The sequence below is a fragment of the Apus apus genome, chromosome Z, assembly GCF_020740795.1.
Source record: "Apus apus isolate bApuApu2 chromosome Z, bApuApu2.pri.cur, whole genome shotgun sequence".
Taxonomy (NCBI): Eukaryota; Metazoa; Chordata; class Aves; order Apodiformes; family Apodidae; genus Apus; species Apus apus.
Genome location: NC_067312.1, coordinates 61,914,773 through 61,929,922, shown reverse-complemented (window position 1 = coordinate 61,929,922; position 15,150 = coordinate 61,914,773). Strand labels below are relative to the sequence as shown.

Below are 15,150 nucleotides of genomic sequence, written 5' to 3'. Positions count from 1 at the left end.
ATTTATCTTTAAAAATACAATTTACAAAATACTGCTTAGACTGTTTATCTAAAGATTAATTAATACTAATTATTAAAAATCAAGTACAATCTGTGTATCTATGCAAACCAAACAATATTTTTTGCAATAGAATCTTGCATACAATTGCAGTGAGAGAATGTTGCACAACTTACATTCAGCAGCAGACTAACATAAAAGATAAGTCTATCACTATTAAATGTGCTGTAAAAGGTTCTGTAAGTGATTGGGATTAGCTTCCAATATACTAACATCCTTTAGAAAATGTTGTTCCAATTCTACTTTATGAAACTGCTTTTGAGTTTGCACTTTTAGTCTATCTAAAGTGACAGAAAAATAAGACAAAAGGCACTTTTGCATCATAGTGCCTTAACTTTGAACTGTAACACATGATTTTTCCCTTTGTCCATTCTTGGGAAAACAATTAGGATACCTCCCCATTGATAAACACACAAACAAGAACATTCATATTTAAAACTGACTTTTTCAACTTTAATTTCCCAATGTGTCTGGTAAGTCTGCGAATAGTCAGGACTCTGGCCTTCTTCACATCTTTTCTCATCTTCACAACCTGTCAGAAAGATGGAATGCATTATAAAGCTCGTTTTCCTTGATTAGTTTCCACTTACAACACATTCATTACATTGACTTAAATTTTATAAATTAGTTCAACAGAAAGAACCATTTCTGAAAATAGAGTGCATATCCCTGTTAACCAAATCCCAAGTAAAATGAATTCAGATTTCATTTAAAATCAAACTGCTTCCGTAAACACCAGAGGAAGAACAATCAACAGTCTGGAAATGTGTCTGAGGTCTAAGCATAAGACAAGACATTCCTAACTAGCCATACTTCAATATTCTTCTTAGAGCTAGACTGAGCTAGAGATTTAATAGACTCACCATTTGCCTTCATTTGTTTTTGTCCTGGTGAAACAGCATCAGTACTTTTCCATTAGTACATGATATATAAAAGCATTTTCATTATGAAACATTTTTAAAGATTAAGGAAAGTCTCCCAACTAAACATTACTTACTACAGAACACAATCTGAAATATTAAAATCTTTTTATGTCTTTGAATTGATATTTGTTGAAAATAAGTGATTTCCAACTCACTACAGTCTCTTTCAAATTCCTATACCACCCAGTATCCTGCTCCCAAAATGTATTTCAAAGTAGACGGCATTAAAGAAAACTTGACACTTATGTTCTTGTCATATTTCTTGCCCTAGAATAAAATAAACAGAATTCTGATTATTAGTAGACACATAGGACTAACAGATCCTGGGAATCTTTTGCTGTTAAAAGTTTTATCATGGGAAACCTTAGGCCTAGACATTGTCTTGTCAAGGATGCATACTTTGGAGATACAGGGAGACAACAGTGACTTAAAACTTCAATTTTTTGCAACTCGGAAAAAAAAAACTTATTTATTGAGATATATCATACTACCAGTATTAAGATTTTGTATTTAGCAGTTAAACTTACAAAATATGAAATACAAAACAAATAACAAAAAAATCACTCTTCCTGACAAAAAGACAAATTTCTCTTAAATTTGTGCAGTGGGATAACTTTCAAAATAAATTTGCACCTCTTTCTCAAGGAAGTTCTTTCACCTCAGATTTCCATTTTATCTTCTAATTTCTCAGATATATAAAAAAATTATTGCTTGATGGTCACTGCACCATCAAGTCAGTTACACAGGGAATTTTGGTATTCTAAACCTGCATCAAACTTAACCAAGAAAAAAAGAGAAAAAAAAATCTTTAAAGCTCACAGCAGAATATTTCACACCTATGATGGGAAGCCTGGCTAGTGTATGTCCCCTGTGCAGAGATCATAAATGTGAGACAACATAATTTATTTAAAAACCACAAAAAAACCCCACATACTCTGCACACCTGATTATGTTTGTTGCTAGATTACCAAAACAAGCTGCAGTTAAGCACTGAAATGTGCTCAGCAATGGCTCTACTGAAGTTGAATCAGTCAGAGTAAAGGCATTTCTAGAGTGGGGTGCATACTGCAGGCCCTACTTCTAACAGGGTAGAGGAGGAGCGTGGGGAGCAGTGTTTCCCCGAAAAATAGGGGAGCAGCAGTACTGGCACTTGCACAGAGAAAAAAGGCAAATAAGATTTTTGGCATAAGAATGGCTGACTTAAAATTGTTCTCCTGTTCTAAAATCTGTACAGCAACAGTCATTACTTACCTTGGTTACCCTAGGGAAAACAACTGCACACAGGTCTACCTACAAGCATTTCTACTTCAGTTAGCAGAAACCACAACCCAAAAAGCATATCTGGCAAGTTTCTCCTAGAAAGCAGCATTTCTCAAGTGTCCATGTGCTAAAGAACATTACCATTCTCCATCTAAGCATGTAAACATTTATTTTTCTAAGACATTGAATGTAATTATTACAGTTCCCTATATTACATCTTCTAAATGGAATAAAGAAAATAAAACATTTTCTAGATGAATACCTCTTAGATATGACATATGTTCAAAGAGTTTGGAACTTCAGATGTGCACTGGGAATGGCTTCTCTTTTTCTTAAAAAAAAAAACATTTGTAATGTATTTTTAATAGAAGTATTAATGCAGATACAGCATAGTTCCGGGGCCTATGAGAGCCAAAACCCAGCCTTCCCTGCTGCCAGCCAATGAAGCCTGTATAGACACATGACAGCAGGAATGAGGGAAGGTATTTGTTCTTTGGCAGACCAGGAATACCAGTTTATGTAATCCAGTCACTTCTTTCACACAGGGCAGTATGCATCAGCTGTGTTCTTGGAAGTACTCTTAAAGTTCTCAAGAAAGCCGTCAGCTCATTGGGACAGAAATAAAAAAATTTTTGCTCTAGATTTACAGTGTGTCTGAAACAATGGGACTTGGACCACCAGGGTGGTTCCTAGGACCCAATGAACTATTTGCCTCTCATGTTACAAGGTGAGAAAGATAGCTTTGTGAGTGAAGAAAAACTAAAACCCCAAAAAACCCATTCAAAAACAGTAGTAGTTTTAGAAAAATTATAACAAAGATATTATTAAGTATTAATATAGTATTTTTTATAAATAAGTTAAGACCACTGAAAAGGAGAAGTCTTTACACTGAAATCTAGAAAGACTGCAGTGTAAGTTGGGGTCAAACTTAGCAATGCTTTAAGAACAGGTGATAAGAATTTTTAGTCTACTCAAGGCAGCTGTCAATGCAAAATAATAATTATAACCACAGGCAAATCTCAAAGCAAAAAACTTCTATCAATACAACACACATTTGAGGATTCCTGAAAATTCACGAAGCCTGCAATTATAAGTAGAAATAACCATTTAAAAGACTATTAGCAACACAGAGCAAGAGATGTTTTCCTTTTTGAAGGCATTTGTTCCGTAGGAAAACATTAGCTACAAGGCAATTAAACCATTATTATTTACTGATACTAAAATGCTTATTTTAATACATATTTATTAATTAAAATTCTTAAATAGTAAGTAAGAATGGATAATATACAACTGCATATTACTGAGAGGGATTATAACAGGAATTTCAGCCTTCAGTGCATACTGAAGTGGTAGTTCACATGTAGCTCCCAGTAGTCACCACTAGGAATGGCAGTATCTGGCAACAGAGAGCCCTAGTTTGGATGCATGAGTACGCTTGGCATGGTACAAAAGGAACAAGGTAAATGTCAAACCAAGAAGGTGATTTCCAGCAAATAATGCATTTAACAAGTCTGTGTTTAAATGTGTCACAAGAACCATATTTAACCCAGAACTTATTCACAGCTGAGGAAGGGAGAAACCAACAACTTCAGCCACTTTGCCTTCTTATTCCTGTTTGCTTCTGCCTCTGAAGGGTGCAAAACCATTCTCAGAGATTTGTCCTCTTCTGTGGTAGTCCAATCAAGCCTTTCCCAACCTGCAGCATATCCAAGCCCTTCTCACCCTAGCAGCAGGAATAAAGAAACTGACATAGGATTCTTTAGCTGTATCTTTGATCTCTAAATTTCTATCTAGGCTGTTTTTTTGGTTTGTGCATGGGTGTTCTTAGTTGTTTTTTTTGTTCGTTTGTTTGTTTTTGCTTTGTTGGGTTTTTTTGTTTTGTTTTATTTTTTGTCTTTTTTTTTTCAAGAAAATAATTTGGCTTTAATAATAAATCCCTTAATTTCCACTAACAAAAATCTTGGAAGGGCTGAATCAATGCCTGAATCAGTCTTGGACTTACTGGAATGGGCTTCTGATCACCTACGTTATGTCTTTTAAATTTATGGGACATGGTTATTGAACATAACACAAGACAAACCACATAGAAACACAGAAAGTTATTTGAAGAGCTTCTCACACAACAAAGCTATTGCAAAAGTCCTTTTATGAAAATTTACAAATTTCTTGAAGAGAAACCTAAAATATTTTTAGATAAAAGTATGAAAAAAGTATCTGATTTAGCTTCCAAAAAACTAAACCACTATAGGACAGGCCTCATATCGGTGATGGCAAGATAAACACACCAAGCAACATTGACAAAACAAGAGTATAGGCACAATATCACATTCAAATTCACAAGATTAGTCAAAGGTATTTGCCTTCATATTTTTAAGACAACAGCAGCAAAGTTCTCAAAAGAACACTGCATTAGAAGAAAATGTTATACTTGGCTACTTCTGAAACTTGTTTTGAGGTCTGCACAGGCAACATGCCTCCAAACTAAGCTAGTGTTCAGCCAATTAAAAAAAAAAATATAGAGGAAAGTGTGACTAAAGATTTGTAGATGTATCAAGAAAGGTATGTGTCTATTCTGAATTATAGTGTCAACTACACTTGACCAAAAAAAATGCCAAATGAAAGCTTTCTTCAAAAACACTATTCCAACAGATCAAAAGGAACAAATAAGCAGTAACATGCTTCCGCCTATTTAATATATTCTATCCAAAACCACTGAAATACTAGAAGAATTGTGTATGGTCACAATATGAGAAGTGTTTTTTTTCATGTTACCATTTACAAAAATACTGTACATGAAAATACTTGAAAGACCTAGGATGCCTTAAATTCTTAACTCAAACTTGCTAAAAGTTAACTTATGCAGTCAGTCCCAGATATGCAAAATGCATGAAAGCCAATAAACTCATGGACCTATCTTTTCCCTCTGAGCAGCGAGAAGCACATACAACTGTTCTCCTTGGGCTTCAGCCCACGAGGTGCTGAACATTTTGGTCCTGACTCAATAATGCACTTAAACAAACTATTAAATTCTTAAACAACCAGAACTAGACAGACTGGAGTTTATTCATCCACGTCTGCTTTATGCCAACACACAGTCTGGTCCTAGTTCTTCTACAAGTAACCAGAAAGACAAATAAGTTTGTTCTCCTCAAGGAAGGATATTACACCTTATCTCCTCCAGTGAAAAAATTAACTGCAAGAGTTTATAGTGTTCTGATATATCCACCATGTTATATAAGCAAGCCCATTAAATAGAGGCCTCTCTGCTCTTCTCCACCGTGGCGAAGCCTCTACTATACGAAGATTTTCTTCGAGGTCCAGACACAATTGCAAAAAAAAAATTTCATTTACAGTTTGACTATATCATTCCTAAGCAATGTTATGTAATTGTACATAGTCAATATAAAGTCTTTTCTGTTCTCTTTATCACTTGATACATGAAAAAAAGAGGGTAGTTCTAAGTTTGCTTTTCTGTTTCAGTTTCTTCTTGTGCTTTCAAGGCTAACAAGTGTTATCTGACATGAAGGTCATACTGAGGGTGAGATGCCAATGAGAAAACATCAAGAATCTATCTTGTAAATTCTGCCTCAGGAAAGAATCTATTTTAAATACACCTGATCATATTTCTGTCAACAAATTACCACATACCTGCACAAACTGGGTCTAGTGAATGAACAATACTGAGAAACAAAATCACATGTACATGCTATACACCAGTCCTAGAAGAGCCCTTTCCTGCCAAGAATATCCTAGCACAATTAGATGAGTCTGATTCATTAGCATCAAAATGGCTCAAAGCAAAAGAAAAAATTACTTACATGTGCTCAAAGGTATACAATAGCTTATTGATTTCACTGCAGTAAGAAATTTGCTTCTGAACCCCCTCACATTTAAGCAGCAATGCTGAGTAGAAAGGGAAAAAAAAAACTACAAAAATACCAAAAATGGTTATTTATGCGCTTAAATTATGCATCAACAAATGTCAAAGCAAGAAATCCAGCTAAAAAAAAAAAAAAAGTAAAAAAAGTTAAATGTATTTGAGTATTCAAGGTGTCTCCAATACCTACAAGAAAAACGTGGTACTAAGTAGTTTTTCAGCTCTCACTGACCTTCTTCCTTCAATTGTTTTAGGACACACCAAAAGCATTGGTTTCATTTCAGTTACTTGGCAGTCTTCTAACCAAGAAATTACCATGGCAACAGAATAGTCTAAACGTTAATTTTTTTGGTGCTATTTGGCAACAGATAGCTTTAAAATTCAAAACACCTGCAGCTGGATCACATGTTAGCCAGAACTAACAATAGTACATAATCTTTTGAGTGAATAATCTAAGTGAAAAAATGTTTCTGGAACTTCATTACAAATATTTCTCTCTATTATATGGAATGTCAACTTGAAAGATCTAATGATTTTTAGATTCTTAGGAACTGCCAACTATACTTTTTTTCTTGTTTAGAAAAAGAATCACTATATTACAGGATATATTTTATATTTGTCAAAATATCTGGAAATAGCCCATCTTAAGAGTTATTATTGCTTTATATAGTTGCATTATAAAAACATATGTAAGTAGGGAGGTAAAGGTAGCAAGAACAACAGAATTGCACCTATGTGTCTTATGAGGATTCAGTTGTTCAGTTCCAGGACAGTTTTACACAAATACATATCCATTAAAAAAAAACCCCAACACATCCTAACCTTAAAAAAAACAAGGTGAGTTTTCAGCCAGATCAGCTTCCTGAGCTGTTTCCCCTCATGGTAACATGAATGTTCCCTAGTTACAGAGCAAAAACAAAATTGAGAATGTAGAGGAGGAAACTGAGAGATGGGCTACAACAAACCAGACTACAATCAATGACCTATCTTCTTATTTAGCGTAAGGATCAAATCCCAATATAGAGTGCTAAGAAACACAGAATTCCACCAGCTAGCATCTGTGCCATACCATTGTTATGTTAATCTTACTTTGCCATCTTCAGGTACATGCAAACAGGTTCGAAGTAAGTGAATTGTATCACAATGCATCTAACAAAATGTAGACAGATTCATGAAACATAAAGCAACATTTTCCAGATTAAAATACAGCACTCTGCTGCCCACAGCAGACATAAGTGCCATCATTAGCTGGTAGCACCCACAAAATACCCACAGCCTCCCAGACCTCTGAGAACGAACCAACCCTATCAGGTTCCTAAGGGGTATTGCTAAACACGAATGGGAAGTAGCACACTGCCCACTTGTGCATATTTCTACCCTTCTCACGGAAAAACTACTGCATATACTCTTGTGAGTTACTGTCAAGCCATTCAACCACTGTCCATGTTGCTTTCTTTGTACTTTCTCAACTGAAGCACTGAAATATTAGTTTCTTCTTTCAATATAGCACCATTTTTCTTCCTGCATAGAGAAGAGTTGTAATTCCTAAAACAATTTATCCAAATGGAAACCACAATGAGTACTCAGACTGCTAGTGAAGATAATTTTCATCTAAAGGTTTTGAAAAGCAACTCCAAATATCTCAGATAGTTGAGAGGAATAAGGCTAGTCTAGAATTACTTGCTCTCTGCCAAAGACCAAAATTTAATGGATTTACTGCTTGAAAGTTGGTGTCTGTATGGAGTCAGGCTCTATGCAGTACTTCAGAAAGCATTCGAGCTCTCAAGTCCAAACCAGGATTATGAGCTGGCTAGACTCATTTTTAAACCCTAAATAAACAGCAGTAGTTGTAAAGGTCCAGATAAGAAATAACTGTGATAAACTAGCCCAAAGAATGGTAGAAGTTGGAAGGGGACTTTGGACATCATCTAGTTCAAAAGCCCCCTGCTACAGCAAGTCCACCTACAGCAGGCTACACTTGAATGCGTCCAGACAGCTTTTGACCACCTTCAGAGGAGACTTCACAGCCTCTCTGGACAGCCTGTTGCAGTGCTTTGTCACTCTCTAGTATTTTTCTCCTGTTCAAATGGGACTACCTGTGTTCAAGTTTGTGCCGATTGCCACTTATCCTGTCACTGGTCACCACTGAAAAGAGCCTGGACCCATCTTGATACCTGTCCATTAGATCTTTACAAGCATTTATAAGATCCCCTGTCAGTCTTCTTTTCTCCAGGCTGAACAAACCCAGCTCACTCAGCCTTTCCTTGTTTGAGAGATGCTCCAGTCCCTAATCACCTTTGCAGCCCTCCACTGGAGTCTCTCCAGTAGTTTCTTGTCTTTCTTGAATCGGTGAGCCCAGAACTGCAGACAGTACTCCATACATGACCTCACTAGGGAGGAGGATAACTAGCAGAGTAGGAGAATAACCTTCCTCAACCTGCTGCCTACATTCTTCTTAATGCACCCCAGGATGCCATTGGTGCTCTTGGCCACAATGACACACTTCTGGCTCACAGTTAACTTGTTGACCACCTGGACTCCCAGGTCCTTCTCCACAGAGCTGATTTCCAGCAGGTCAACCCCCTAACCTGTACTGCTGCATGCAATTATTTCTCCCTAGATGAAGGACCCAATACTTCCCTTTCTTGGACTTCACTAGGTTCCTCTCCTCCCAACTCTCTGGTCTGTACAGATCACACTGAATGGCAGCATAGCCTTCTCACATATCACCAACCCCTCCCAGTTTTTTATCATCAGGCTTGCTGAGGGTACACTCAGTCCCTTCATCCAGGTCACTGATGAGTATGGTGAAGACAGGACCTGAACTGTGCCCTGAACACCTCTAGCTACAGGCCTCAAACTAAACTTTCTGCTGCTGATAATAACCCTCTGAGCTCTGCCATTTAGCCATTTAGCCATCCACCTGACTGTCCACTTGTCTAACCCACACTTCCTAAGCGTATCTACAGGATGTTATATAAGACAGTCTCAAAAGCCTTGCTGAGCTCAAGTCCATTGCTCTCCCTTCATCTATCCAGACAGTCACGCCATCATAAAAGGGTATCAGATTGGTCAAACATGATGTCCCCACGGTGAATCCATGTTGACTAGTCCAGATAACCTTAATTTCCTCTACATGTTTAAAGATAATATCTAGAATGAGCAATTCCACTGCCTTTCCAGGGAAGATGAGGTTGACTTGCCTATAGTTTCCTGGCTACTGTATTACATAAATCAGTGCATATGTCACCATGTGGAAATAAAAATTACACAAGTCCTCAAAACAGATGACTACCTGAAGGCAACTTCTAACCCTGTATTTTAATTGACCAGCTGAACATAAGTTAGCAACCCCCCAGCTAGCACTCTGCCAAAACTATTTCCATGGAATGTTGTAGGGGGATCTAAGGAAGGCAGTCAACACAGCCAAGCTAAAATAAATTGAATTCTATTTCTAGGATTTCTTAATTAGACCAGAGCTGTAGCTAGAAGTCACATGATAATTTCACACCCCCTTATGTTTTGACTTCACAGTAAGACAGCAATAGCAGAAGTTACGTAGCGGCACAAGAATTACCAGGATGAACACAGGTGAATAAATTATGAGAGTGGTGAGAGTTTTTTTCCTTATTCAGATGGTGAACTTCTTAACATATGACAAAGAGAGCACTGCTCCCACAGCAACACAACTAATCTCTACATTACTTGCATAATCTGAAGCATAACACCATACCTTGACTGTAATGACCCACAATCTGTGTAATTTTTTGCATTACACAAATCACAAATATTACCCAAACCTGTAGAATTAAGCTGCTGCGCTTAAAAGAAAACTTGCAAAACTGGGTATGATATTTTCACTTAACAAAATCAGTAATGCAACAAGTATCCAGCACTAATTTGCAGAGATAGTGTGATTGCTCTGGCTTGGGATTGTTTTGTTGTTTTTTTTTTCCTTTAAAGATGCATAGTCATGTTGCTCCCTCTTCTTTCACATCAAGTAAGATAGGCACCTCTGTAGAAACTGCACAGGTGTTTAAAAAAGAGACAGTCAAAAGATGTTTACAAACTTACACCCCTATTTTAAGGATATTTGTAAGAATATAATAAATGTAGAGTTTTTAAGATGAGTCCCCTTTTATCTAAAAATTACCCTGAGTATCGCTTTCCACCTTTTCACTTATCACAATTCATGAACTAGCCTAACCACCAGCAAGAAGTTAGATGGAAATCTCTGTTCTAACTGCTTGGTAGCAGGTCAGCAAGCACTTTAAATGCAAGTTAAATTCAGTTCACCTGTCAAAAGCCCAAAAACATCAAGGGATGTGTTTGTCTTACAGAACTAAGGGATGCAAGACTCCTTGCTGTGTAAGCCAGCAAGAAGACTACGAAGTATCACCTCTTTTTGCAACAGAATGTAAAACTAAAGCATTTGAATGGATATCACTTTATCTTGTACAAAAAAGAATAATAGAACAAGCAGTTGACAGCTCAGCTGAAAGGACAAACCAGTGCATCAGACTGTCTTCCCTTATTCTACCTCAGTTTGACAGTCTCAGTCATGGGCTATCAGTCACTTGAAAAAATGCACTGCAGAAATGTTTGTTAGAGTGAATGGTAAGAGAGTAAATAAACTTCAGCAAACTGTAAATGCAGCATTGTTTCATAGAATCCTAGAATGGTTTGGGTTGCAAGAGACCTTAAAGATCATCTAGTTCCAACCCCCTGTCATGGTCAGGGACACATCACACTAGACCACGTTGCTTATAGCCAGATCCAATCTGGACTTCCAGTGAGGGGCATCCACAACTTCCCAGCCCAACCTGTGCAGGTGTCTAACCACTCTAACAATAAAGAATTCAACAGAATCACAGAATCTTAGGGGTTGGAAGGGACCTCGAAAGATTATCTAGTCCAACCCCCTGCCAGAGCAGGATCACCTAGAGCACATCACACAGGAATGTGTCCGGGCGGGTTTTGAATGTCTCCAGCGAAGGAGATTCCACAGCCTCTCTGGGCAGCCTGTTCCAGGGCTCTGTCACTCTCACAGTAAAGAAGTTTTTTCTGATGCTTACATGGAACCTCCTATGCTCCAGTTTGCATCCATTGCCCCTTGTCCTATCACTACACATCACTGAAAAAAGTGTGGCTCTGTCCTCCAGACACTCGCCCTTAACATATTTGTAAACATTGATGAAGTCATCCCTCAGTCTCCTCTTTTCCAAGCTAAAGAGGCCCAGCTCCCTCAGCCTTTCCTCATAAGGGAGATGTTCCACTCCCTTAATCATCTCTGTGGCTCTGTGCTGGACTCTTTCAAGCAGTTCCCTATCCTTCCTGAACTGTGGAGCCCAGAACTGGACACATTATTCCAGATGCGGCCTCACCAAGGCAGAATAGAGGGGGAGGAGAACCTCCCTTGACCTACTAACCACACCCTTTCTAACACACCCCAGGATGCCATTGGCCTTCTTGGCTACAAGGGCACATTGCTGGCTCATGGTCACCCTCCTGTCCACCAGGACCCCCTAGTCCCTTTCTCCTACACTGCTCTCCAGCAGGTCAGCCCCCAACCTGTACTGGTACATGTAGTTGTTCTTCTCCAGATGCAAGACTCTACACTTGCCCTTGTTGAATTAAAATTTCTTCTTAATACGTAATCTAAATCTACCCTCTTTTGGTTGAAAGCCATTACCCCTTGTTCTACCATTACATGCCTTTGCAAAAAGCCCCTTTCCAGCTTTCCTGTAGCCCCTTCAGGTACTGGAAGGCCCCTGTAAGGTCTCCTCAGAGTCTTCTTTTATCCAGGTTGAACAATCCCAATCTTCTCAGCCTGCCTTCATAGGAGAGGTGCTCCAACCCTCTGATCATCTTCATGGCCCTCCTCTGGACTCAATCCAACTGGCCCATGTCTGCCCTGTATTGAGGACTACAGAGCTGGACACAGTACTCCAGGTGGGGTTGCAGGAGAGTGGAGGAGAAGGGGAGAATCACCTCCCTTGTTCTGATGGCCATACTTCTTTTCATGCAGCCCAGGATATGGTTGGCTTTCTGGGCTACAAGCACATGTTGCCAGCTCATGTCCAATTTTTCAACCATCAGTACCCCCTTAAGTCCTTCTCCTCGGGGCTGCTCTCAATCCCTTCATCCCCCAAACTTGCACTGATAGTGAGGATTGCCTCAGCCCTTGCACTTGGCCTTGTTGAGCTTTGTGAGGTCCATAGTAATGGGTTAGTAAATTGTACTTCGTTACACATGCTTTTCAAGAATCCTCATACCATTTTTCTAGCTAAGTGGTTGTTCTTTGCATGCTACAGTTTACTTACAAGGAACCACATGACTTCAAGATTCATTGATCATCCATCCCTGACCAGCAGACCTCCAATACTCTAGCCAAACAATTAGCAGGTCAACTGTCACACTGTTATACTCAGATTAGCATGCAAATGTGCTCTGTTATTAAGTAAAATATCAATATTAATTTTTGAACCATAACAAAGCTGCTCAGTTCTGGCCGTAGGAAGATCAGTCTGCTGCACTAGGACACTCATCAGGGTGGGATGGGAATGGGGAAACAGGAACAACGGCAGCTGTACACCAATTAGCCCTGTGAGCATACATGATGCCCCTTCTATTTTGCACTGGTAGAACTGACCTCATATTGATCACGTATTAATTTGTTTTGGAGGTGCTTTGTACAACATTGACTGAAAGCAATTATTTGCATCCAGAAAGCTGATACCACTTATGATGGGCTTTAATAGCAAGCTGAGAATCAGCACCTCAGCTGACTCAAAGCTTAGGATGGAAACTCTGAAGACTGCCAGCCAAGCTGATTCTTCTACATATAATTCTGCTTTTCAATACTTTATTTGGACTTGAAGTTCTTCAAACATTACATCAATTTGTGTAATTACTTTAATGCAACACTGGTGTTATGATAAATTACTTTATTTCCACACTCAAATGAAGGAAAACATATCCTATAAACTACATTTAAAACACAGTGTCTCTGTGCAATCTTAAAAGTCTTTCTCAACTCTGTTTCAAAATTTAAATTTTCAGAATTTGTTTGCAGATCAGCATTTCCAATAAAGTTTAAATAATCACTGATTTTGCAAAGAAATGGTAGCATTGGTCTCCTAAGTCACCAGAGAAAAAACCTACAACTCCTGACAGCCAATACATTACAACTTCCCTCAGCTATTTGAGAGAGTGGAAGATTAAAACTTTGTATATTCTGGAATTAAATTTATTAACCTGGTTTCTGAGGAAATTAAGTTTGTCATCACATTGTTTGCCTGTCAGTATCCCTCCCCAGTAATTTTTGGACTTACTAAACAGAAACAAAGTTTGACAATCAGCATAGGCCAGAGCTCCTGCACATTTTGTGGAAACTGGTAGGCAAGTAGGAGAGAAGGACTAAAATTAGCATGCCTAGCGTTGAAGAACTACATAAGCAGAATTCAAATCTTTTCCATTTTGTCTGCCAATTTGTACATGCATACTCTTCACCAGCATGTCTGGCTTGGAATCAGCCACAGAACACCAGTCACATCTCCTTATCAGCTAAGCAGGTGGGAAACATGGGCCATAACTACAGTTACTTGGTGCTCAAACAAAGCAACTCCAAGGATAAAACACCAAGAAACTATATACACTGAGGAATAACTTGAGTTTACTGGTATGAAATTTTAAGGAATGCTGGACCCAAAGCTGTAGGCATCATTGGTTCTGCAACTTGAACACACAATATGTTTTATTATAGCCATACCCATTGGACTGATGTATTTAATTTGGTGATGGGAACTTAAAGGGAAATTATAACACTGGTAGCTTGCTGAACTGTATAAAAGGGGAGGTTCTTCCATGCAAGAAACTTAACGTAAAAAGAGACTTTTGTAGTTACTTCCATTACCTTCAGATTACACTAGTCTCACATTATAAGAAGCCAGGGAGAGAATGGGGAGCCTAAGCAAAATTATTATCAGCATATTTGCAAAATACTCATATCTTAATACAAGTAGCAATAATTATTTTTGTGAATCTCTCATTCAACACAACCACTCATTTTGTACTTAACCACTACAAAAATCTCTATTTTTTATGTTACTACATAGATGTTATCATGCAGGCATAAGGAATCATAAAAGAAACATGTTTTCAAGCGCATTAAACAAATAAGCAGAACTTCAGTATTAGCAGAGAAGTGATCAAGTTGGAGAAATAACTAATAACTGATTTCTCCATTTCTCTATCAATCTGAAGTATAAAAAAAATGAAATAACACAATTTTTAGACTGTCTATAAAGTACATGTATAATCTGTTTTTGGAAAACTGAAAAGTAACTGATCTTACTATGATGTGAAAGTCTTTTTTGTTTTAAAATCTAAACTACTTTTACTTCAGACTCCTCCTCAGCAAACTTGGTCCCTGTCCATACATGTATGAGGAGGAATAAACAGTAGGAAAAAAAAAACAGGAAGGTTCTTCAGCTATTTGAAAACTTCCATTAAAATAGGCAAAGGTCTCAACTATTAACTACTGCTCTTAAAGTTAAATTCAATATTAAGTTTAATTAACTTTTGGATAGAAGTAAATTATGAAGTTAAATCTTGCAACAGGTTAAAGCTAATTTTCATCATAAGTATCACCATACTGATGCATTTTGGAGGAATAAACAGCTGAAAAAACTTCCATCACAGAATCATTCTATTTGGAAAAGACCTTTAAGATTATTAAGTCAAACTATTCATAGAATCATAGAATATGCTGAGTTGGAATGGACCCATCAGGATCATCAAGTCCAACTCCTGTGCCTGTGTAGAGCTGCCTGAGAGCATCATCCAAATACTTCTTTAACCCACGCTGACTAAGCCTGATCACCTGGTTGTCCTGCACATGCTGCATTACGGCAATCAAGACGATCTGCTCCATTACCCTCCCTGGCACCAAGGTCAGAGTGACAGGCCTGTAGTTTTCCAGAATCCTACTTCCTGCCCTTCTTGAAGACAGGGGTCACATCTGCCCATCTG

The 15,150-nt window shown here is 38.1% G+C and overlaps 1 protein-coding gene across 1 annotated transcript in view; it reads right to left on the bottom strand.

Annotated features, from left to right (window-relative positions):
• The window catches only part of SRFBP1 (serum response factor binding protein 1), a 78,280-nt gene that overhangs the window by 51,136 nt on the left and 11,994 nt on the right, over positions 1-15,150 (bottom strand). Inside the window, exon 2 of the mRNA XM_051641936.1 lies at positions 501-589. Coding sequence (XP_051497896.1) covers positions 501-589 — 89 coding nt within the window. The remainder of the gene's footprint in view (positions 1-500; positions 590-15,150) is intronic.